At 37.9% G+C, this 26,277-nt stretch overlaps 1 protein-coding gene across 1 annotated transcript in view; it reads right to left on the bottom strand.

Moving 5' to 3' along the window:
- Positions 1 to 26,277, bottom strand: part of UBE3C (ubiquitin protein ligase E3C) — a 144,251-nt gene that overhangs the window by 43,630 nt on the left and 74,344 nt on the right. The window contains exons 14-18 of the mRNA XM_004702334.3: positions 23,337 to 23,441; positions 21,465 to 21,552; positions 19,579 to 19,676; positions 18,425 to 18,557; positions 14,234 to 14,481 (exon numbers count right to left, since the gene is read on the bottom strand). Of these exons, the coding sequence (XP_004702391.2) occupies positions 14,234 to 14,481; positions 18,425 to 18,557; positions 19,579 to 19,676; positions 21,465 to 21,552; positions 23,337 to 23,441 (672 nt within the window). The remainder of the gene's footprint in view (positions 1 to 14,233; positions 14,482 to 18,424; positions 18,558 to 19,578; positions 19,677 to 21,464; positions 21,553 to 23,336; positions 23,442 to 26,277) is intronic.

Raw genomic sequence — 26,277 nt, forward strand, 5'->3', positions numbered from 1 at the left:
TGAAGCACTCACTCGTCTATGCCAAGAAACTTGGAAGATAATTACTCGGCCAACTGACTGGAGGAGATGTAAATTTGTGCCCATTCCAAAGAAAGGTGAATCAATAGAATGCACAAATTATAGAGCAATATTAATATCACATGCAAGTAAAATTTTGCTGAAGATCATCCAACAACGGCTGCAGCAGTACATTGACTAGGAGCTGCAAGAAAGTCAGGCCAGAGTGAGAAGAATATGCGGCATGAGGGATTCCATTGCTGATGTCAGAAGGATCTGGGCTGAAAGCAGAGAATACCAGAAAGATGTTTACTTGTGTTTTATTGACTATGTGAATGCAGTCAACTATATGGATCCAAAGAAACTACAGAGAGCTTCAGAAAAAAAGGAATTCGAGAACCCTCAATTGTGCACATGTAGAACCAAGAACTGGATCAAGAGGCAGTTGTGCACACAGAACAAAGGAATGCTGCAAGGTCTAAAGTCAGGAAAGGTGTGTGTCAGAGTTGTATCAGCTCCCCATATTTATTCAAACTATATGCTGAGCAAATAGTCAGAGAAGCGAAACTATATGAAGAAAACAGAAGAACAATATGGAGGAAGGCTTATTATCAACCCGTAATATGGAGATGACAAAACCTTGTTTGATGAAAGGACTTCAGCACTTGCTGATAAAGATCAAAGCTTTCAGTCTTCAGTATGGATTATATCTAAATAGTAATAAAAACACAAATTTCTCCCAATTGTACCCATAGGTGACATCACTGATAAATGGAGAACATACTGAAGTGGTCAAGTGAAAGCAGCAGTAAAGACAATGCATTGGTAAATCTGCTGCTCAAGACCTCTTTTAAAATGTGCTGAAAAGCAAGAATATTACTGTGAACTAATGTACGCTTGACCCAAGCCATGGTATTTTTTTCTTCGTCTTCTCAAAAGTTATAAAAGTTTTATTGTCATATAGTTCACTGAATTAGTTTATTGTACCAACCTGGCTGATAAACACACGTGGGATTAATCGAAGGGCGGAGGGATAAATGGCTCGGTGAGCCTCGCCTTTCGAGTTCTTGGGTCTCTTGCTTTGTTATGGTCGGACCATGTTGCGGTTGCCTTAGCAGTTCCCTGCTTCAGCTTGCAAGACTGACTTCCTGCAAGACATCCCCAAGGAGAATCCACATGGACCTACCCCGATGCAGCCCCGGGTGCTGAAGCACCGTATGGAGACCCTTTGCCAGCGCTGATGCTTATTCGCTGATTCGGCTTTCCTCCTGTAGTCACATCATTGTGTCTGTTTTGTGAGATGGAGGAGGACTTTGTGGACTGATGTTGGACAAATGGGTTAATGTTGGACTTGTGCAGCACTGGGTTGGGATGTTTTCTTGATGCACACTCAACGTTCATATAAAACGCTCTCTTATACATGAGTTGCTGTGGATTTGTTTCTCTAAAGTACCCAGATTAATACATTCACATATTATACAATTCAATTAAATATATTAAGACAGTTTTGCAATCAACACCACATTCAAATTTAGAACACTTTCTTCATTCTTGTACTCATTATCACCTATTTCTCTCCAGCCTTCATTGCTATATATAACCTTAAGAAGCTATTAATCCACCCACTGACCCTGTCGATCTACCTATCCTGGATTTCAAATAAAGAAACCCACACACAAAACAAAAACCTTCCAACAACAACAACAAAACAAGAGAAAAACCTCAATTAAAAAGAGAGCAGAAGATAGTAAAAACTAGAACAAATTTAAAATGGGTCAAAAGGGAGAACCAATGATAAGGGGTTAAACTTTACCCTAACTACCTCTGCATTAATTATCCCACTTGTTTTGATAGCAAGGTTATTCACATCCCTGGCCAATGGCCAGGGGATTCTCCGGAGACTTGACACCTTGAAAACCTTGGGAATGGACTTTGGGCTTTCACTGTCATCCGTGTTGCTGTGCCCTGGCTCCTATGTACAATAGAACAAAACCCTGTCCACTCCTGCCGTATCCTCACACCTGTTCTGATGACTAAGCCCACTGCTGCAGCCACTGTGTCAGTCCAGCTTGTCAAAGGCTTTCCTTTTTCTCTGCCCCTCCACTTTACCAAACACGATGTTCTCTCCTGATAACATCTCCAAAGCTTCAGAGACAAGTCTCGCCATCCTTGTCTCTAAGGAGCATGCTGACTGTACTTCTTCTAAGACACATCTGTTTATTCTTTTGGCAGTCCATGATACTTTGAGTATTCTTCCCCAGCACCATAATTCAAATGTATCAAGTCTTCTTAAGTCTTCTGTATTCCTTGTCCAACTTTCACATGCATATGAGGCAATGACCATGGCTTGGGTCAGGTGTACCTTAGTCCTCAAAGTACATCCTTGCTTTTCAATACGTTAAAGAGGTCTAGTGCATCACATTTACCCAATTCAGTGTCCTTTGATCTTTAGACGGCTGCTTCCATGAGCCTTGATTGTGGATCCCAGCAAGATGAAATCCTTGACCACTTGAATCTTTTCTCCAATTATCAATTATGCTACCTTTGGTACAATTGTGAGAATTTTGGTTTCTTTACACTGAGTTGTAATCCATACTGAAGGCTGCAATACTTGATCTTCATCAGCAAGAATTTCCAGTCCTATTTATTTTCAGCAAGCAAGGTTATGCCACCTGCATATCACAGGTTAATAAGTCTTCCTCTAATCCTTCATTCTTGTTCAGATAACCCAGCTCCTCTGATTATTTGCCACCACTTGTCTCTTTGTCATACTGTGGTGGCTGGTGCGTTGCTGTAATGCTGGAAGCAATATATCACTAGTATTTCAAATGCCAGTAGGGTTATCCAAAGTGAACAGCTGAGGTTTCAGCAGAGCTTCCAGGCGAATAAAAGACAGATGAAGGAATAGGCAGTCTATTCAGAGGAATTTTAGCCACTAAAAACCCTGTAGACAGCATCGAAATGGTCATCCATAGGCATCTGCAAAGTGGTTACTCAAAATTTAAGCTTGAATATATTCCTCTTCTCCAGTCTTAGATTTTTTACTTACAATTCTTGGATTGCACAGGCCAGTGTGCTTCTTCCATGTGAACTTAGCTGACACCTCACTTAGAAGGCTGTTTGTTTTAAGACAAGCCTTCAGACCCCAAGTGCTATACTTCCTGATCGCTAAGTACCATCTGATTTCTTTACCACAATGACAATCATATCTTCAGTGATCTCTTCATGGGGCAAGTAACGAGTAGGGCCAGGTTATAAGAACTAATACTTCTTAGATTAGAGCTAAGATTAAGAACAAGCTCAAAATCCATTCATATATCCATGGTTTATATATGTTCCTGGTCCAATTTTGAGACACCATTTATTGGGGAACATTATAAATTATCTTTAGAATCCATTCATAAGCGTGTGAGAGTTGGGCATTGAATAAGGAAGACTGGAGAAGAACAGACGCATTTGAATTATGGCGCTGGCAAAGAATATTGAAAGCACCGCGGACTTCCAGAGAACAACAGGTCTGTCTGGGCACAGGCATAGCAAGAATGCTCCTTAAAGGCAAGGATGGGGAGACTTTGTCTCATGTACTTTGGATGTTATCAGGAGAGACCAGTTCTTGGAAAGGAACATCATGCTTGGTAGAGGGGCAGCAAAAATGAGGAAGAGAAGATGGACTGACACTGATTGCAACAAAGGCTTCAAACATGACAACTGTGAAAATGGCACGAGACGGAGCAGTGCTTCATTCTGTTGAACTACAAGTCGGAATCGTCTCGAGGGCATCCAGCGACGCAACTGCTGCATACACTGATCCTCAAATCTCCTTATCTTGCCTCATTTGTTTAATCTTCTGTTTTCTTCACCCTCAGCTGATCATCTTGCTCTCTATTTCTCTGAGAAGTGAAGCCTTAGCAAAGTCCTTTCATGGGCTCCCATAATCATATCTGTCTACCGAACATGCAGCCTGTGTCCCCTAACTCTTCTCCTTTTTCTTCGGTAAACTATTTCTCTATCTTTGAAACAAAACACACTCAATTAATTCCACATCTGTTAAGCTGCTGTCCAAAAGAGTTGTCTGTAATTGCTTCCCCAATTTTTCTCTATGCTTTCTCTTTTTAATTGTATTCAAATATATTGCAGCAAAGTACACCAATCATAAGTATACAGCTCAATTAATTTTCACAAAGTGGACGCGCTCGTGCAAAAGCACTTAGCCCAAGAAATAGATTATTACTAGCATCCCAGAAGCCCCCTCTTGTGCCCTCTTCCAGTCATTACCCTTCCCAGGGTAATCATTATCCTGACTTCCAACAACATAAATTAGTGTTGCCTGGTTCTGAATGTTGGTTATATACATGAAATCATATAGAATCTATGCTTTTGGAACTGGCTTTCACCCAACATTAGGTCTGTGCCATTTACTCATGTTGCTACACGTGGTTTTGTTTTATTTTTTTTTCACTAAATAACTGCATACCTTTTTGCTATATTCTTGTCTATTTTTTTTTACTCTCCCCCTACCTCCTATATTCATATCTATTTAGCCATTATACTTTGGGTAGGCATTTGGGTAGCACCCATTTGGGGGCAATATAATGCTGTTTTACAAGCATGCTTTTACATGTATTTTGGTGAATACAAGTACATACCTATACACAGATGGCATTTACAGCATTAACAAGATACTTTCATCAGATACTGCTCTCATTCTTTTCAATTTTAGTTGAAACTTTTGCTCCCACCCCTCTCTGAAAGCTGCTTGTCTACACCACCATATGAAATGGTCAGTTCTTGGTCCTTATCTTATTTGATCTGTCAGAAGCATCTTACACTGTTCATTATTCTTTAACCTTGAAATAATGTCTTTATTTGGTTTCTAGGGAAATCTGTACTATAATACCAGGATTACTTCATTTTCTCCCTCCCTTTCCAATCTTATCTCCTAAATTTCCTTTGCAAAGTTCTCAGCAATTCCCTGAAGTCTTGAATGCCCAACGGCTCAGCTTTTAAGTCTTTTCTTTGCTGTAGATACACTTACTCCATTGGTAATATCAATAGTTTAATAACAAATACGTTTTGAATAGTGGCGATTCAGCCTAGACTTTGCCCCTGAACTCAAGATCCACAAATTCTATCACCTTTTCTAAAGTTTCCAAAAGAATGTATGTGTAACGGATACTGCACATTTACCAAAAACCAGTGATCTGATCATCTCTTTCTAAATTTGTTCCTGCTCGTAGCTTTCCTATTTTAGTTAATGACATCTCTACCCTTCAAACTCTCAGAATAAAATCACTAAACTTCTCTCCCTTTCCATCGTCTAACTCACCTCGGCATATCTTCTTTCAGATTCCAACACTTCTTAGCATCAGTAACATCATTACCCAATATGAATTTCTATAATACATCAATTACTTCCCATTTGGGCCCCTGCTCATCCAAGCTATTTGTAATACTAAAGTCACAGAGACATTAAAGCATAATTCAGTACCTGCCACCCTCTGCTGCAATCCTGCTGTTGACCGAATTAAGAGTCTCACCTTGGTTTGTCTTGCTCTGGAACTATCTATTGCTGTCCCCCCACAAAAATGACTTCAATTTTAGGAGGAAAAAGAGTAAAAATGTGTGGCTTACCTTGGTTGTTTGTCATAAGGCTAAATTTACTAAATTTTAAAATACTCATAAAATAATAAACTGCTTAAAAGAACTTAAACAGGTTATGTTTTAATTTTAGCTGTGTATTGACATTACTGCACAAGATAAGCAGCAACAGTTAAATTGGATGCTTAAAGAACTTGTGACGAGGGCCTCTGCCATCGAGTTAATGCTGACTCAAAGAGACCCCACTGTGGGTTTCTGAGAAGGTAACTATTTACTGGAGTACTAAGCACAGTCTTTCTCCCATGGATCTGCTGGTGGTTTTGAACCGCCGACTGTGTGGCTCGCAGCCCAATGCTTAACCACCACACCACCAAAGCTCCATACTGTTGCTTAGCAGTCCTCAAAATATAAATGGGAAAGAAATTCTCAATAGTAAATACACTTATCTGCAGTAACCCAGTGATAGAACTTTTTGTAAACATTTTAGGGTGACTAAAACAACAATAGAAGGAGCCCTGGTGGTTAGAGGGGTTACGAGTTGGGCTGCTAACAATAGAGTCAGCAGTTCAAAACCAGCAGTCAGCTCCAGAGAAGGTTGGGGCTACTCCCATAAGGAGTGCTACCCTGTCCTCCAGGGTCGCTGTGAGGGGCATCAACCTGATGGCAGTGAGTTTGTTTTAGTTTCGTAAAACAACAATAAGAACACAGTTTAGGAATTTGGGATTTGAATTCGGGGATATCTTGTTACTTTCACTGTACAATCAGACTTTTTCACGTTGAGTTTTAAAGAAATAAAATAGACATACTAGAAAAACATAAGAAGTCTATAACCTTAATTTATAAGAAGGAAAATATCTGGATCTGTGAATACTTTTTGTTTTAGTGAAAAAGAATGTAAACTAAAATTACAAGAATTCAGTAGGAGTAAGCACAATTTATCTACCTTCTCAGTAGATAAAATTATAATAAAGCAATAATTTATAAATTACTATTTGAATTTTTCTGTTTCTTTAAAACGTTGAACATAAGAGCAAACCCATGAGAAATGGTGCATAACTGGGAGATCCAACCACTGGATGGCAAACTATTTGTTGGATACTATGGCTTAAAAAATCTATGAAAAAAAGATGTTAACTTTATATATCTTTATAATCAAAGCATTAGTTTGATAATAGATCAAAAAAATGTAATAACACTGAGCCTTAATAAATGTTAGGGTTTAAAGCAAGGTATCAGAAAGGGAAGTTTGCTATTCTATACCATACCAAATGAACTTAAATAACCAATATTTATCCCTAGTTTTTAAAGCCTCAGCAAATTCAGTATTGTGTAAAAGGTCTTTAATGATAAGAATAAATTTACCTGACAGTAGAGAGATTCAAAATAAATTGTTAAACTACACATTAAATGCACTCCCAATTTTACAAAAATATACAATTATAAACCAGGTTGAAGTCTCATAATTTGCTAATTAGAAAATTAAAAAATACACACGCATGATATTGTTAAATAATCTGATTTGTAGGCATTCTGTTCCAATTAAATCAATATTCTGAAGGGGAAGAAAAGAAGCCATTTTCAAATAGAACTCAAATATGATAAAAGATTTGCTTCAATAAATATTCTGAACTTAATTGCTTTAAATGGACCAAGGTGCTTCTAACGGCAGAAAAATTTCCACGATGACATTACCATATACTTTAGCTGTTTATTTATTCCCCGTTTGAAAGCATGATTTACAGGCAGGAAAATGCAATCACTATACAAACCAGAAGCAGGAATCATTTGCTAATGGAACTTTTAATTGAGAAGTGACCAGTGACATGAGGTAATTCTTCCTATGTCGGATCGCTCTTGAAGACCTCTTTGCACTTTATCACAGTAAACAATCACTAACATATGCATTAAAGAAAATTTAAATACATTATGACCCAATAAATATCATAATCAATCAATATACAATTTTCTTCTCTTAAAGATTTAATGTTCACATACCACACTATTAGTGCTACACTATCACACACACTTAGGTCTGGACAATTTTTAACATGTTTAGTACAATTTAACCATTTGTAATCAGATGTGCTTTAGAAACTAGAAGGGCTCACCTAGAAATTATCATGCAGAAAATCCTATAAAAAAACACCTTACGTGTACACAGTGAAATCAACTGGCATCATCAGTTATCTGTAGCTTTGTTTCTGTTTTTATCACAGCTTCATTTTTATACAAGTTTGCCTGGGGTTGTTCATTGCTGTTACGGTCATTCTGACTCATGCAGAGCTTTGCTCCACAGGGTTTGCGAGGCTGGGAGCCCACGGGAGCAGAAAGCCAGGCCTGTCTCCCAAGGCATCTCCGGTTGGGTCTGAATGTCAACCTCTCAGCTTTGAACCATTTGTGCCACCCCAGGGACTGTTAGAAATAGTTTTACTGAGATAGAATTTACAAAAATTTCATCTTTAAAAGCAAGTTTTAGATCCTAAATTTTGCTACTTAAAAATCTGTTGGTGTTATTAGACACTGTTCTTTCCTACGTTTTTCTTGTTGACAGGCACTGGGTGGGTTTTCAGTTAGTAGTCAAGCATTTAAGCGTTCACACAACCAGGGTTCTGGTTTAAATATGAGGGGGCTTTAAAAAGTCCATAGGAAAATTCCATTATCTTTTGTTCCATTTTTCCATGGAATTCTGAAGTCTCCTCGGATATGTGAGGGTAAGTAAAAGAGTATTACTACCCGGGTTCCAGCTCATACATGCATAGGTTTGTTCCAAATCGTGTTTAAACATGTCTCTGTGGCCAGTGGATGACTGCACACAAACTTGCTCAGCGATACATTTTGCCATAGTTTCATCAGGTATGTGTTTTCCTTAAAAAATGCTTTTGTGCCATGCGGGGGAAAAACAAAATATGATTTTGAGATCATGGCTAACTCAAGTGGTTATTTTATTTAAAAACCTGCCCGTTATTGCACTGTTAAGAACAACCAAATTTGGAGAGCATTTTAGATCACTTTCATAAAACAAACACTTGTCTTCATTTAGATTCTTGGCCTCACCTTAATAGAAAGAGCGGCTGCATATCATTTACCATTTTTCCTGCAATGAATTAAGAAACTTATATCCTCCAGATGAGCTGGAATTAAAGTCTTAATAAGTCTGAGTTGCAGGAAGAGATGCACTACACTTCACGAAAAATGAGCACCAAAAGCCCTGTATAGTTAGTTCCTCATTGGGAGAGAATTAAGTTAAATTAAATCTAGAAAATGCTCTGTCTAAAACTCTTAGCAAGTCAGTTTGAAATTTGCCACTGAGGTGACAGGATGCATACTGTTTTAATGGTGAGATCAAATCGGAACTTATCATGAAAACAGAAGAACCACTAAGATCTGTATTAGTAGGGCAGCACACCAGAATCTGAACAAATACATAATAGTGGGGCCAGAACAGTGCATCTGAAAGAGAAGCAAGTGATGTAGGATTGGTTTTCATCCCTAAGACGCAATGATTCCTTTGAACAACCCCCCTGCCATTCCTTTACTAAATACTATTAACAAATTCAAATTTTAAACCAAAAACAAAAAAAAATCCTCACTACAAAAGGATAGTAATCAAGATAATGTGGTATTAGCATTAAGGCTAGATGTGTAAGTCAATGGAATAGTCTAGAAATAAATGCAGATATTTATGGTCAACTGATTTTAAACTAGGGTGCCAACTTCACTTAATGGGGGAAACAATGGTCTCTTCAATGAAGGTGCTGGGCTAATAATATAAAGAGCACGTTTTAGCTCCTTCTTAACCTTTAAGGTTTGCTCTGACAGATTAACTACTGACTGGCCACCATGGATATGGAGAGTTGGCTGGACTGGTACATGTTGGAACATGGATGGACCCTGGATTCACTATGGTCAGTGAAAGAAGCCAGTCACCAAGAGTCACATGTCCTATGATTCCATTGATATAAAATGTCCAATAAGCATATTCATAGAGACAAAAAAGTGGATTAATGGCTGCTTTAGGCCAAGAGGATTAGGTGGAAAGGGGAGTGATTGGTAATTGATAAAGGGTTTCTTTATGAATCCTTAAAATTAAGATAGTGGTGATAGTTACACAGTTTGCTGAATATACTAAAAACTACTTAACTATATTTTAAAGTGCTCAATCTTTATGGAATGTAAATTATACATCATTAGAGTTGTTTATCTAAATAACAACTGTGCACTGTGCTTCACAGGCACTGACTTTAATTTAGTGGCTGCTTAAATGAGCAACAGCATGTACCACACTCCAAGGTGAACAGTAGTAGACTGTTTAATATGTACTACAGAGAAAAATACAAGCATGCGACATAACATATTTTATTAAAGTTGAAAATGATTATACTTTTAATTTTATATTTAAAAAAATCACCATAGCAGTATTTCCTATTTCTTTTATTTAACATGATAAATCCAGTTAAAACTAACCTCTAAATATTTAGCTTTATGTATTGCACACATTTAATTTACCTCTCAGGCTCAATGTCACTGCAATTGTCTAGTTCACAGTCAATAAATGAAAAACCTGGTCTCTATTTTCTACAGAGTTTTCAAACATTTAGAATCTCAATTATTTTAAAATCAGGTTTTAGGGTAAACTCTAGTACATGAAACATGAAAAATAGACTTCCATTAGTTTAAACATGTTTTATAAGTTTAAATGTCTAACGGTGCTCATTAAGTCAATGATTACAGTGTGACTTTTTAATAGATACAATAGTTTGAAATTGTTAGGATGAATAAAAGATATTTTGCAAGCATATTAATCTTATGATCTTGTAAATCATTTAAAGCGTCAAGCAAACCCTGATTAAAACAATTAAGAGTAGAAAACTATGCATTTAAAAAAAGAAAGTATTCTCTTACAATCAAGAAGTAATTCAGAGGTTAGGAAGAAGCGTTAACAGGAACGCTGTTGTAGAGTTAAATCATTAACCATATCTTACCACTGCCTGCATCCTTATCACACCGAGAAGCCACCCAATAAGCAGCACTATCAGCAGGGACCATTTTATGTCTTCACTTGTTATTTTGAGTGCAGGGATCAACACACCTGAGAGTTTATGAGTGTTTCTGACACCTTTAAAAAGACATTTCGAAAGTCTGCAGTGAAAAAGGAGAATATGCAACAGAGTAGATGGCCCTTAAAGTTTAAAATATTTACTGATGCTCCTTTTGGCAACGTCTACGCAGCATGAATTGTTTGCCTCTTATAAGCCCCTTTGGGGGGCCAGAAAGGTGATTTGATCTTTGTGCCTAGATGCTTAAAGAAGACTATCTGCAATTAAGGTAATTTAATAGAATGCTTCTACATTCAAAAGTCTTTGATTTTGATGGGGACCTACTGTCTGCAATGGGACCCAGGCTGTTGGGCTAAAGCAAATACTAAGAGCCATGAGGTGAATCCTTGGGGCAAGGGTGAAGATGGGGATAGGAAGAACATTCCATTCATCTACATATGAGCAATCGATAAAACAAGAGACTGATTACCGCACTCTCTTCTCCTGCACCCATACTCGTAATGTACACTAAGTGAGCTCTTGTTCAGACAGGAATTTTAGGGTATGTGGCAGGCAGAGTTCAAATACTAAGGGAATCTCAGCCATCCCTGCCAATGCTCTCTGTCACATACAATTACTATTGGGGCGGTGACTGTACTTAAAGAAAATTCAAGGAGCACTAACTTTACTAAAACTTCAACATTTGTTTTTTTACACCTGCTACTTAGAACATCTTTGACATACGTTCCAATGACTGATTTACAATACATACTAACTGTGCTCTTCCAGAATAATTATCAACACTAAATTTAAACTGCGAAGAAAGAAAATAAAACAAAATGCCCCAGACATATACGCGTAGATGTAAAAGTTTTAAAATGCTAGTAATTCTTGAAAAGGACCCCTAGGAGCCAAATCCCCAAGACATAGAGATTAATTCCATTTCCCCTTCTCTGTTATCTGACACCAGCTCTCTTCCCTCCAACACAGCACTCCCTCTGCTGGGTTTTCTTAATTAGTGTAACATCTCCTAGAGCTCTGGGACTACAACGACAGCCAGAAGGATTTTTAGGGCAGAAAGACACCACTCAGGTAGTCTGTTTCTGTGAAAATCTACAACCTTGGAAATCCTAGGGATTCTGTAGGGTCGTTATAAGTTGGAATTAACCTGACAACAATGGACTTTGGTAGCCTTTGTTTCTATTTTGTATCTATCACGTTATTGAGAATATATACAGCAAAATATATACCAATTGAACAGTTTCTCCATGTACCACGTAGGGACAAGGATTATATTGAGCTGTGCATTCTCACCTTCCTGTTCTGAGTTGCTGCTCCATCAACTCACTGCCCCTTCAAGTGCCTATCTAATTTTTCATGTTGCTGTTGTCAATTTAATCTCCCAATTCTTTTTTAAAAAAAAATCATTTTAGTAGGGGCGCATACAACTCTTATCACAAGCCATACACACGTCAATTGTGTAAAGCGCATTTGTACATCATTCTCAAAACATTTCCTCTCCACTTAAACCCCCGACATCAGGTCCTCATTTTTCCCTTCCCTCCCCACTCCCTCATGAGCCCTTGATAATTTATAAATTGTTATTTTGTCATATCTTGCCCTGTCCAACGTCTCCTTTCACCCACTATTCTGTTGTCCGTCCCCCCCCAGGGAGGAGGTCACATATAGTTCCTTGTAATCGGTTCCCTCTTTCAACCCACTCTCCCTCTACCCTCCCTGTATCACCACTCACACCACTGGTCCTGTAGGGTTCATCCGTCCTGGATTCCCTGTATTTCCAGTCTCTATCTGTACCAGTGTACATTCTCTGGTCTAGCCAGACTTGCAAGGTAGTCTCCTAATTCTTAAAAGAGTGAAATACTCAAATTAGACATTTTTTACTAGGTAAGCTATTTATCATTGCATCTGAAAATGATTTTAGGGGATCTTTTTGGTTTAAGGTTTAAGGATTATCTGAAGGCAATAGTTTTGGAAATCACCTGGCTTTTTCGTGCCTCCAAGAAGGCTGGAGTTCATTAGAATTTATTCTGTTCTGTAATTTTCCCCTTTAGATGAGTATTTGGCATTAAATCTTATTTCAGACCAGGCAACAGCATAGGCAGAAGAAATATATCACTATGCCACCGAAGAACACAGATATAAGATTTCTAAATAAAAATGAAAATTAACCCAAAGCAATTATGTATTAAAAATTAAGACAGCACCATTAAACAACTGGAGTAGGATTAGGGAAAAATACAAAATCCACCATCACCAGAAAAGAAAAAAAAGCACAATCAAGACCTGCAATGTATAGCTTTAACTCAATGTTCCGCATAAAAGACAGGAGAGGTGGTAGCAGGGAAAAAAGGATTAGGTTTCACAACATGTTTCATTTACATTGCTAGCTCTTCTCCCAGCCCAACTCAAATGGAGCGATTTCCCAGAGCTTACTTTTCAGCTGTCTTATCTTTTAACCCTACTTTTTGCCTCCACGTACTTCTTTCTTTGTCACTAACTTAAATCATTAAAGACACACTTTCCCAATTTTTCTAATATCCAGGTTACACGAATGAGTTATGGTCCAATCAAGTTTCCCGTTACCCTTCTCTTCAGAGTGTCTCTTACCACGCAACCACCAAAGTCAGAGAGGAGTCTTACACTCTTTCCTTATCCCGACCACCCACAACTAATTGCCACGAAACTCTTCGAAGATCTATCTGGTCCTCTTCCCATCTATCTTCCTCTCTTCCCAACTCCTACTGTCCAATCCCTGAAACAGAATACCGACCTTCTGTCTTGTCCTATATGCCACCAGTAGTAAAGCAATCTTTTTAGAACTACATTATGATTCTATCATTATATCCTGCCTACATCCCCTTGCAGTTCCGTTTGCACGATAATCAATGTTTCACTCAAGCTGCCCAGTGGTCCCCACCTATGGCATTCCCACAGGCCAGAACCACTAGCTTGATGATGGCCATTCCTGGCATCACTGGGTATCCTTGTCTTCTTCCTGACTTTAATGCTTTGAAAGTGCCACTGTTAAAATGTTTCTAGGAGGTTATAGACTAAATTTTTATTCTTTCGCTCATAAGAAAGGATAACTCTAATTTGTAGAGATGGTTGGAGAATATGACATTCTGGTTTATACAGCATTACCACAACAACATTCTTTAATGACCAATTTTCATAGAACTTACATACAACAAATTTAACATCTAAACCAGATTGTTATATATACAGATTTAGTCTTCCATCTCACGATACTTTAAATGTTTACAGAATCTCAACAATCACTCTATCAATAAAAACAACTGTGAGAGGATTTAAAGTATTTACAATATGCAAACCTATGCTAGCAGGTAACCATGATAAAACTGCTACAATAGAATTTACAAGGTTTCCTACCTTTTGTTTGATGTATGCAATTATCATGATGAAATGTAGTGATGTAAATAAATGCTATTCAGAATTCACCCAATCACAGTTTGAATTACAGACACTCACACACACAAAATACCTTAGCAGCCACACTAAACAACAAAACGTCACCATCGCTCAGTCCGAGATGCATTCTTTAAAGACAGAGATTACTTTACCTTTCCAAGCATTCTGCCTAGGAAGTAGTAATGTCTGGCAAAGGAATCGCCAACAAGCATCTGAGCAGCTGGGTTGGGATACAGAAGTCCTTCATTAGTAGTCTTAAAAAATCCCTGGTTGGGGTTAAATCCGGATTTCAGTAGTTCATTTAAAAACTCTCTGAAAATCCCACCACCATCAATGCCAGCTTCATCCAGGCCATGGGCATTGAGTAAGTGCACACGGATCCGCTTTTTCAAGTCAGGCTCTGTCAAAAAAGGGAAGGAAGAAAGGGGTAAACAGAAAAGATTTCTGAAGACAGAATTAAATTGGTATAATAATGAGCCTTAGAGAGGGAAAATATATTAGACACTTCTATGCAGTGGACTCAAAACATGAATGTGATCAAACAGAGACAAGCATTTTTGTCTGCCCAAGATTTCCCCCAGCATCTATAATGGGGGAGAGAGAGAGAGAGAGAGAGAGAGAGAAAGGGAGCATGCTTAAGAAAGAATAAAGCGGTTTCTGTTTAAAAGAAAAAAAATGTGAAGGGAAACTACACGTGACTACGGCACTGTGATCGCACCCCCTTGCCAACATGAAGAATGCACTAGAAAGTGGATTGTGGCAGATGCAGTGAGGCTAAAATTTAGCACCCCATCATTTGCTCTCCATAGGATCTATTTTAAGTTTGTTCTAGTTTTTATTATCTTTTGCTTCCCTTTCAATTGAGATTTTTATGTTTACTTGGTTTTGGTTGTTAGTTTTTTATTTTGTTTTTTAATCTATTTCTGTATATGAAATCCAGGACAGGTAAATCTATAGAAACGGTAACTGGATTAATGGTTCCTTGGGGTATGGCAGGGGAGGTTGGAGAGGAAATGGGGTAATAACAATGAGCACAAGAATAAATAAAATGTTCTAAAATTGATTGTGGTGTTGAATATACAATTCATTGATGTAACTGAAACTATTGAATTGTATATGTGAATTACATGCCAATAGAACTCTTGAAAAAGAGATTAAAATCCCATATATTTTGAAGGCCATGATAGATAAGGGCCACAAAGATTTTACTAAGGCCCAAAGCAGAAACTGAGTAGAGGATGTTACAAAGACCCCTCTGAGAGAGGTCAATGATAGAAGAATGGAACTCTTAGAAATCTAAGTAATCCAGAATCTACCTCGTCTTTTAAAAAATTCTCTTTGGCTGAGAAACAAGAGAGAGGAAGGGAGAGAAGGAAATTATTGGCTCTACAATTTGCTGCCTAGAGACCCACAGAAGCATTCCCAGGCCGTCCTATAAGGCTGCTATGAGTCAGAGTCAACTGGATGGCAGTGAGTATAAACCTATGAATAAGTTAGAAATTCCTACCTATATATTAGTGAAAATACTTAAGTAAAATATTAATAAGATTTTATCCTACTACCAATTCTTCATGAAAATAATGTTAACCAATTCTGTCCAAAGAAAGAAAGAAACTGAACCAATAAACAAAAACATAAATAACAAAATCCCCCAAATTAAACTACTGCAGTACAATTTGGAACTAGTTTTACTGTACTGTCATACTGAAACTATTACAGTGAACAAGACCCAAAGTTCACTTGGAAGCACAGGATTGCATTACATACATTAATGTCTAATTCTTACAACAATCCTTTGAGTATATGTGATTATTTACGGAGATGTCAATGTCAAAACCATGTTCTAAAACAAGTAAAATATTGAAGTAAGACAGACCGACACCACAGAAAAGCCATATAGATCTGGGGGCTTTAGAGTAGAAAAACAAGACTAGCTGCCATGAAATGGATTCTGACTCCTACTCTGTCGTGTCACGAGACGACCTGCATAAGAGCGGGTAACTCACTTAGCTTCTCTGAGCTTCACTTGGTCACCACACTTCCAAAATGTGACTGATATTTACACTCCATGAAACTGTTCTGAAGATGATGAGATAAAGATCACTCAAGGATGGATTTGCTTTAATAAATCGATGCTATATTGAATATTTATATTAATTTATATATATACACACACATACATACACATATATATCAGGGGGCTTCAAAACGTTCATGGAAAAACAATCAAATAATGATTATACTTCTGAATAATAATTTTGACAGCTTCAGGATTCATTAAGGAACCCTGGTGGCCCAACACTCAGGTAGCTCCTGACCACAAGGCTGGTGGTCTGAAACCACCGAGCAGCTCTGTGAGAGAAAGACCTGCTGATCTGTCCCTGTAAAGGTTCCAGCCAAGAAGACTCTAGGCCAGGTCTACTCAGTTAACACCTGGGGTCACCCTGTGGCATCTAAAAACAACAGAGGGGAGGACTCATTGGAAACTTAAAATTGTAGAATCCTAAGAAAAACCGTCTATATGAAATAGCTGTAAAATTAACGTGAAGCTGTTGATACATGAGCGTATGCTCGCATTAGGGCTGTAGGGCTCACAGGAAGCCACTGCAAACCACGTACAGAATAAGTGGATGCCTGTGCCCTCTCTGATTTCACCAGTAATTCAACTCTTCTATTATTCAATATAATCAGAATCCTAACATTTCAATAACCACTAAATTCCACTCTTCTTTTCACACGTGGTACTCAGTACTATGCTGATTATTTGTGAATTCATTATGTTTTGTCACATCTATTGTGGTTTTTTTCCCAGTGTTCAATTTACACCTGACAAACTTTATCTTAAATACTCTCTCAAGGACCTTATCCTGATTCTTAAGCTTTCACTTTTATTCTCTTTTCAAAGATTCAACAGTGATTTAATGCAAGATCGTAGGTATGGTATTAATTATACTAAAACTTTTAACACGAATGCCAAATATTAACATAAGACGAAACATGTGTCATTGACCTCTAAAAGCTGCCCAAATTAATGTTACAATATAATTCTCTTTTATCTACAAGTACTGTCAAGGAAGCACATTTATATCCCTTTATAAAGAAATTTAGAGTACAATAGCATCTACTTTAATAATTTAATTTGGTTTCAAATTTATGATACTTATGCAAAAGGGCTTCAAAAAGTTCACAGAAAAATGGAATTAAAAGATAGTATGAGTGCCTATAAATTTTTTACAGATAAGTTATCAATTAAATTTTAGAAAGATATTTTTAAAAAGCTTTTGTCTTAATCATTTAAAGAGGATTCTCTCAAAATTTCTAGATTATTTGATGCTTACCTCCAAATTTGACCTGTCACATTCCAATTTTAATAAACCAGTATAGATTTGGAGAGAGTGATAACCATTGTACAAATGGTGAATGTCATTAATATTACTTTTTTAAGAATGGCTATGAAGGCCCATTTTATTAAAAATATTTTATTACATAAAAAAAATGTTTAAAAAAATAAGAACTATCTAGCAGGGTAGCAAATAAGTCCACATGGTAGAAGCACACCAGCCTGTGTGATCACGAGGTGTCAACCGGATTAGGTATAAAAAGATCCAAAAGAAACAACTATATTGATGCAAACGAGGGGTGTTGGAATGGAGACTCAAAGCCCATCTGTAGACAGCTGAATATCCTCCACAGAAGGGTCACAGGAAGGGATGATTCAACCAGGGTGCAGTATAGCACTGACAAATCCCACATCATTCCTCTAGATCCTGAATGCTTCCTCCTCCAAAGCAGAGAACACACACTGGTACAGATAAAAGCTCTTGGCCATGAAATTCAGGACATATAAACCCCTAGAGTACAGTAGTGGGAGTAGTGATTGATATCATGAGGGTAGGGGAATGGCCATGTGGAGTGGGGTAGGGGGAGAAAGAGGGAACCCATTATAAGGTTGGATATAGCCCCCCCACCCCACCATCAAGGAGATGAGTAACAGAAATATGGGTGAAGGGAGACAACGGACAGTGTAAGATACAAAATAATAATAATATATAATTTATCAAGAATTTACAAGGGTGGGGGAAAAAGAGGAGCTTATACCACGGGCTAAAGTAGAAAATGTTTTGGACATGATGATGGCAACATATGTACAAATATGCTTGATATAATTGCTGAATGGAATGTTATAAGAGCTGTAAGAGGCCCCAATAAAATGATTTTTAAAATACTTAAAAGATCATTATAGAACAAAACGGTATACATTAATTTTTTAATGATCACCTTTTTTCCAAATAATTCTCCAGTCTCCCTGCCATTTATATATACAAAGAGAGAAGCATATATACCATTTTCTGGTGAAAGTTTGTCATAAGCATCTTCATAAATATAATTTCTTCTTATTGTGACATTAATACCATCCAGAAATGGACCATCTCCTTGCACTTCCTGTTTATCTGCATAAATCAGTCTTTGAAAAATCTAACAAACAAAAAAAGTTGTAAGGTTATTAGAAGCACTAAGCTACTTATTATAAAATGTGTTCCAAAATTTTAAGTATATTTTAGCATTTATGTATCCACAAATTCTCAAATGAATTTGAATTGCCCAAGTATCAATTGCCTCTCTTAAAAATAAATGCATATCCCTATATAAAATTGCTCTTTTCCTCATTATACAAAGTTTAAAAAATTTCCATGCTACAGTATAGTCTATATAAACATTAGTGAGAATGCCTCTATGATGTTGAATGTAAATAACTGATGCTAAAAATCCAGCAGAGGGAGCTCAGGAATTATGCGACACTGTTTGTGAGCATATGTGTCCTTGTCTGTGAATGAAGAATCATTAGTAGTTTCAAAAGCAATTCACCTTTTGTTTCTCCCTAAAAACACAGTAGGCGAGCCTGTACAAATAGCCCTGTGAATCCACTACCCAAGAAGACAGCCTAGAACAGTTCACAGACTTGCTATAGAAACTTGGAGAATAAAAACAAAACATTTCTCCAATAAAGTGCAGAAGGGCAGAGTATGCAGGAACGTTGTACTTCCTGCATTGTTTTTGGTGAACCTACAACTGCTCTAAAAAATAACTATTTTTTTAATAAAATAATGTTTGTGTTAAATTATTTCAATCTGAATATATAACAGTATGTGCATGGCTTTACAATTTTTTGCATTTTCTGAAAGAATGCAAGACTTCCTTGGAAAAAAGGTCTTTGTACCCCATTATTAAAAAAATTATAGTGTAACAGGCCTTTTCACAAATTACAACTATAAATTTGTACAAGTACAATGAAACATGGGTGGCGTAAGCTTTTGTAAATCATTATTAGCAGTTACAATCTAATGAGAAAAACACACATACTTAGCGAGACAAAAATACACATAATTAGCTAAGTACAATGTTAGAAATTTCTTGTTGATGATGTACTGATTAACATTAAGATTAAAAATAATCTTAAAACAATGACATAACCTACAAAAGAAGCAAAACCGCATACCTTTACACGCTCCTCAAAGGGCACTACAAAAGGCAATTCTGTTAGAATGGCAAGCTGTCTTTCCTCAGAGACAGTGAGTGGCGGTGACTCCAAACCCACTACAAAAGATTTTAAAGCTTTAATTAGTTAATCTCGGGTTGCTTTCCCTTTTCTCCTGCCACTTATTGCAGCCAGGATTTGTACAATCATTCTAAAGACTCTCATTCTAGGAATCCATCCTTCCTGGCCTATCCACTACCCCTCTGGCCCAACTGAAAACCTACAACCACAGGATCGGAGCAGTCATTCCATCAGTCAGGCACTGCCTGACCATGTTAAAGTCCTACATGCCTCTTCTAATACATAAAAACAAGACTCAAACACCTTTAGCTGATACTAAAGATTTCACACTAAGGCAGCACCCTACCTTCTTAGTCCTTTATTAAACCTTCTGGAAGAGAGGGTAAGTAACTTAGTTAAGAGGGTAAGGCCTACAATTAGCCAGACCTGAGTATACCATTCTCAGTGTCACAATCTAGCTTTCTTTTAACTGATCTTTAGAAAGTGTTTTGCATATATATTAAAAAAATAAAACATTGCCAGAGTTTAATTCATAGGCATTGCAACCCAAATTGAATTAAACCCAACCAAACCCACTGCCATTGAGTTCATTCAGACTCACAGCAACCCTGTAGGGCAGATAAGAACTGCTTCTTAGGGTTTCTGAAGCAGATGCCTGGTTTTGGGTTCAAATCATTGACCTTCCTAATTAGGATCAGCAGTCTAATCCTTAACCCATTGTGTCACCGGGAACCTAGTATTTCTTGAGAATACGTTTAAAGCAGTGTTTCCCACAGTGGGTGGCAATGATCCCAGGGTGGGGCTGCAGAAGTAAACATCTACCCTTTATCTTGGATTATTGGCTAGAATGTACATGTTTTTAATCATCAGGGAGGTGCTGAGTAACTCTTTTTTCCTGAAGGTAGGCCAAGCAAATTTTGGAACCTATGTTTTAGAAAAATGGTAGAGTGATTTAATCATTACAACCTTTTAACCAAAAGTTATTAATAAGTTGTCTCATCTTTAAACTTTGTTATCACTTTCTAAAAACAACTACATTGTTTTGTTCATTTATTCATTAATTAGAGGGTGGACACATTAACCTGGTTGATAGGGCAGGTAATATATAGTAAGGGGGAACAAACTATGACAAGTCAAAGGAAAACTTGGGAGGAGTACAAAAATGAAAGGCAACAGGTAAATCCCTGTATATACACAAATCCTACAGTAAAGCCCATAATCTGTAAGTGGAAACACAAACATGCGGGAGAATAGGGCTAAACCCATGAATATAGACAAGTGGTTTCAAATGTTGGTGGGAAATGGAATTTCAATATAAATAGCTGCTCACAAGCTTTCAGGACTCCAGTTACTACCCACAAAAGTAGGATACAGAACATTGTCTTTGTGGACTAGGTAATGCCACTGGACCTTGGTGTGTCCAGAGACTAAGGTTGTAAGCCCTTAGGGGCATCACCTCATTCTCTCAAGGGGTCTGGTTATGACTAAGAATTTTTCATAGCTTTGCTCCGTTTATGTTTAACTATATTTATGGATATATATGGAGCATATGCAGAAATAACTTCTGTCAACAGATACAAGGTGGCCTCACAAAGACATGTTGAAAATTGCAAACTAAGGACAAAAAGACCAATCAGTAGCTGTGGTGAGGACTAGCAACAAGAGAACACATGGGAAAGTCTGGGAGAGGGGGAGGTAATGATATTATTCTATATGATTGATTATGGTAGGGGGATTAGAACTGTACCAAGGCTACAAAGAAAAATTTAAAGTATACTTCCAATAACCAGAGTAAACTGAAAAAGTAAAGCCAGTACAGAACTCACCATCCAGGGTAGACTGTAATGGACCTATTCTTCCCATTCGTCGGAACCTCCACACATTTCTGGATGATGGTACATAAAGTTGGGTGACCTATGAGATTATCAATCCTAGTTTAGTACTTTTTCCTTGCTCTATTCCAAACGCTTGAAGTGTCATATTTGAACAGACCTGACATTTTAAACTTATAGTTCTACAGGTCTCTTGCTTTGACGGATGCTGGTCCTGCTTCTTACAGGCTACTTTTTCATGCCCTGTCTCCCATGCTAAGTGTCTTTTTATAACTTTACATTGAATTAATTTTTTCCAATACATCCAAATGGAAACTCATGCAATTTAGCATATAAATGTACCTATACTCAGTAAAATATGACGTTAGCGATTATATTCCACTTAAAAATGATCAAATATCCAGTATCTGATTAAAAAAAAACCAAACCAACTTATTTGAATTAGGATCCAAATGAGGTTGGTGCAATACAACTCATGCTATCTCTTATGTTTCTGATGAATTAGTAGATCCCCCATATTCTTATTTGTTCCTCATTGGAATTTCATTCTGTATAGAAACAGAATCCCTTGTCCCTTAAAATTTCCCAGATCTGGTATTTGCTAATTGCATTCTCATGGTGCTAAATATCATGGACCCAGAGCCCTGTATTTTGATACTAGAGCCAGTAGTCTGATAAAGGACATTCCATGTTCTTGACAATAAAATCTCTTAGGTAGTTTTATCATTAAGGGGCACATAGTGTTGGCTTGCCCTTGTTTACATTAATACTACTCCAAGCACAGGTCTGTAAATGGTGACAGGTTCAGAACTTGAGATAACGAACTTGTGTCAAAACGTGTCTCAACATGTCATTAAACGTAACACTTGGTTCAAGTGACCTTTTCCCCCCATAATAAGACTTCCTGGAACAAGACATCGTCCAGTGATTCATATTCGGTACAAGCTCCTCTCTCTCGAGGCCCCACCACATGCCATCTGGAGCACAGCAACACAGTCCACAGCCACGCCAGCCTGGGGTCCGGCTGTCATTCAGACCGCACAATGGTGTCACACCATGTCTTCCTTGTTTAAAGTTCATTTCATAAATGAAAGATTTGATAAATGCTGACTCTTTCAAATCGAGTATTAAAAAATGAGGTAGTTCCTTTGCCTGCTACAAAACAAACTAATGAAGTAAAAAAAATTGTTAGCGTCTTAGTGTACTCGTAGATTTAAACTTATTTGGTGATTTTTGTCTATGGCTTTTCCCCCAAACTGATGCTCAAATCGTTCACCTTTGAACAATGAGGCCCCTTCCAGTTGGCCCCTAGCCCTTTCACAAAACTCGATTCGCCTTTGGTTCCCTTGCTTTCTTGTAGGAGAGAACAGCCAGACTCATCTTGCACATCCCCGCCCGGGATCCAACATGAGTCATTTTTCAGGGGAAAGTGTGTTTAAGGGGCCACAATCTGGGACCTAGAGGCGTTCACCACCCCCGGGTTTATTTCTAGTCCTCTCAGGAAGCAGAGCTAAAAAGACATACTTAAAGAGAAACTACATCATGAGAACATATTAATGCTTCTGAAAGTCTTTAAAAACACACTTTAAAGTGTTTACACACATCCATCCATCCATCATCCTTTGATCCTCAACCCTAAAATTCCACAACAAACCCAGTCATACACTAACAACAAAGGTAAAGATACTTTGTGTCTTTGCTATAGTTACTATGGGTTCTTTAACACTTAGTAAAAAAAATTTAAGGTAATGGTCTAGTTTCATAATAAGTAACCATTAAAAATAATTGTAAAGAATGCATTTCTGAGAAGGATAAAAGCTGAAAAAAATTTAACAAACAATAGTAAAAAAGATCTTTCAGTAACACCTTATCTGCTTTAATATCTTCTTGCTCTGACAGCCAGTGATTTGGAGGACAGAAGTTTCTTCTGGTATCTCTGGACTTCAACATTTTCACGAGATTGGTGATAACCTGAAAAGGATGAGCAAGGTTTGTATCACAAACTTGTTCAGGAGCTAGAACAACACTTATCAGAAACAGATGGCGTATGCCGCAATGTGACACTGTGCATTTCTTCCAAATAAATATCTGCATGTAAATGATGTGAGGTTATTGAACGCTGAGACCTAGTGGTGTAATGGTTAAAACACTCAGGGGCTCACCAAAAGGACGGGAGTTCGATCTCACCGCCAGCCACTGGGCCAGAGAAAGGTGTTGACACCAGGTATTTTACAAGCTTGGAAAGCGGTGGGCAGCTCTGCTCTGTCCTGCGGGAATGCTTGAGTCAGAATGGGACTTGATAACACAGGTTTTGGTTTGGCTTAACTGAGATCTAGTCAAAAGTACCGTAAGAGTTTACAAGTGTTTCCGTCTGTTGACCACAGAAAATAAGCATTTTTAGAAATTATGAGATATTTTATCTTTTTTGCCCCCCCCAGGATTTGTAACGATCACAACCATGCTGCTTCCTGCTGAAAGCTCGCTGGACGGATGACTATGGAATAAGATTTTAACATTACTAACACAAATAAATCTTCATAAGACATTAAAAAAAGAAAGAAATTATGAAATTTTTAAGAGATCCATTTATTATGACAAAATAGCTTGAAACACTCTCTTTCCTTTTCAGTGCCATAACTCAACCACCTTACAGATTCCAAAAATAATCCCGACCACTGCCATCAAGTCATTTCGGACTCATAGCGAGTGGCCCTATCGGACAGAGTGGAACTGTCTCTGTCCTACTGCCCTGCCAAGGCTGGAGAGGGGTTTTCGAAACTGCAAATCCTTACAAGACCAGAAAGGCGAATCTTCCTCCTGTGAAGTAGCTGGTGACTTTGAACCACTGACCTCGTGGCCCACTAAGCTCCCAGGACTCCTTTAAAGATGAAAAAAATCAGTTCTAGGAGCTACCCATTAAGAAAAACATTATATAAAATTTTATAAACTAAGGGTTGTAAAAAGGAGAATAGCATTTTAAAGTGAACCGACAGTCCATGTTGAACTAAATATTAATTTTATCACTCTACTACAGATATATGCCCAACTAAAGAAGGCAGCAGCAGAAATGACACACGAAGAGCACTTTAGATGTAAGTAGGAGACCTAAGCCATGGGCAGGAGCCCTCTTGGCACAGTTAAGCACTGGGCTGCTGACCACAAGGTTGGTGGCTCCAACTCACTAGCCGCTCTGCAGGAGGAAGATGAGGTGGTTTGGTCCTGTAAAGATTTTTAACTTCAGAAACCCCACAAGGAACGGTGGGCTTGGTTTGCTGTTTAAGCCAGGGCTAAGGAGGCCAGGTGATCCAATGGGGTCAGCACTGGGCTACTAACCACAAGGTGGGAGGCTCAAACCCACGTGCCACTTCCATGAAGCAAGTGAAGCCGCCTGCTCCAGGAAGCATAAAGATCTTTAGTCCCAGAAAAGCCGATGGAGCCCATCTACTCTGACCTGGACGGCTGCTCTGAGTCAGAATCGACAGCACTGTGCTTAGTTTGGGGTAAGTCTATTTTATAGATGGAGATCAAAGGTTATAAAAACCAATTCTGCAGTTCGGCCAGTGGTCCGACTCCTAGCTGCATATCAGTCACCTGCGAGCATGATGAAATACCCATATTTGTACTCTACCGCCAGTGATGCTAATCCAAACGACCTGGAAATGGAGCCAAAATTAAGTGTGTGTTTTTTTAATTTCTCCAAGTGATTCTGATATGTAACTAGCATTGAGAATCTATGTTAAGAAATATAAATAAAACAAGCAAATATTAGAATGACTGCTTTTACTTAACTAACCATATACAATTTTTATAGTTATAAATAACACAGCAAAACTCACTGCCATTGATTGGATGCCAACTCAGAGCCACCCTAAAAGATTCTAGGAGAGAGCAGAACTGCTCCTTTGAGTTTCTGAGGCTGTACATCTTCATGAGAGCAGAAAGTCTCCTCTCTGTCTCCCAAGGAAGGGGTGGTGGGTTTGAACTGCTGACATTGTGGTTAGCAGCCCAATGTGTAACCCACTACATCACCAGAGCTCCTGTTACAAATGAAGTAGTAATATACTTATCGGATATGTTTAACTCTTGTCATATTATATTTTCTTCATACTTAACCTAAACCTTAACTTCAAAACGTTCATGGAAAAACAGAATTAAAAGATAATAGAAACTTTCCATAAATCTTTTGATGTTCCCTCATATAAGCAAAGTCCCAAAACTAACTAAGTAAATAAATACTCAGAAATGTGCACACTTATTACATACATTCTATCACTTGTGTTTAAAATAAATGATGCTTGTAACCAGGTGATACAACTTCTACTATGAATATTATAAAGTTCAAGTAAATAACTGCTTAGAAACCTACACTCGTTGCCAGTGAGGCAATTCCAACTCGTAGCGACTGCACGGGACAGAACAGAACTGCCTTTTTGGGTCTCCAAGGGCGCACATCTCCACTGCAGCAGAAAGTCTCATCTTTCTTTAGCAGAGCAGCTACTAGATTCTAACTGCTGACTTTGTAGTTAGCCTACTGCTTAATCCCCTGTGCCACCAGAGATCATTAGAAACCTACAGAATCCTTAAATATCATACTTGACAACTGTGGAAGACTATAAATTACCAGGCATTGCTTTCACAAAATTAATGCATGCTTGCAAGTTCATTAGGCAAGATGAGCACAAGAAAGTCCTGCCTAAAAACATTAGGAAAATATTCTTAGGGATTACACAGTAATATAAGTCAAACGCAGTGGTTTTCAACCTATGGGTTGTGACCCCTCTGGGAGTCGAACAGCTCTTTCACAAGG

Source organism: Echinops telfairi, unplaced genomic scaffold (assembly GCF_000313985.2).
Source record: "Echinops telfairi isolate 266 unplaced genomic scaffold, ASM31398v2 ScPeMD7_31;HRSCAF=116, whole genome shotgun sequence".
NCBI lineage: Eukaryota > Metazoa > Chordata > Mammalia > Afrosoricida > Tenrecidae > Echinops > Echinops telfairi.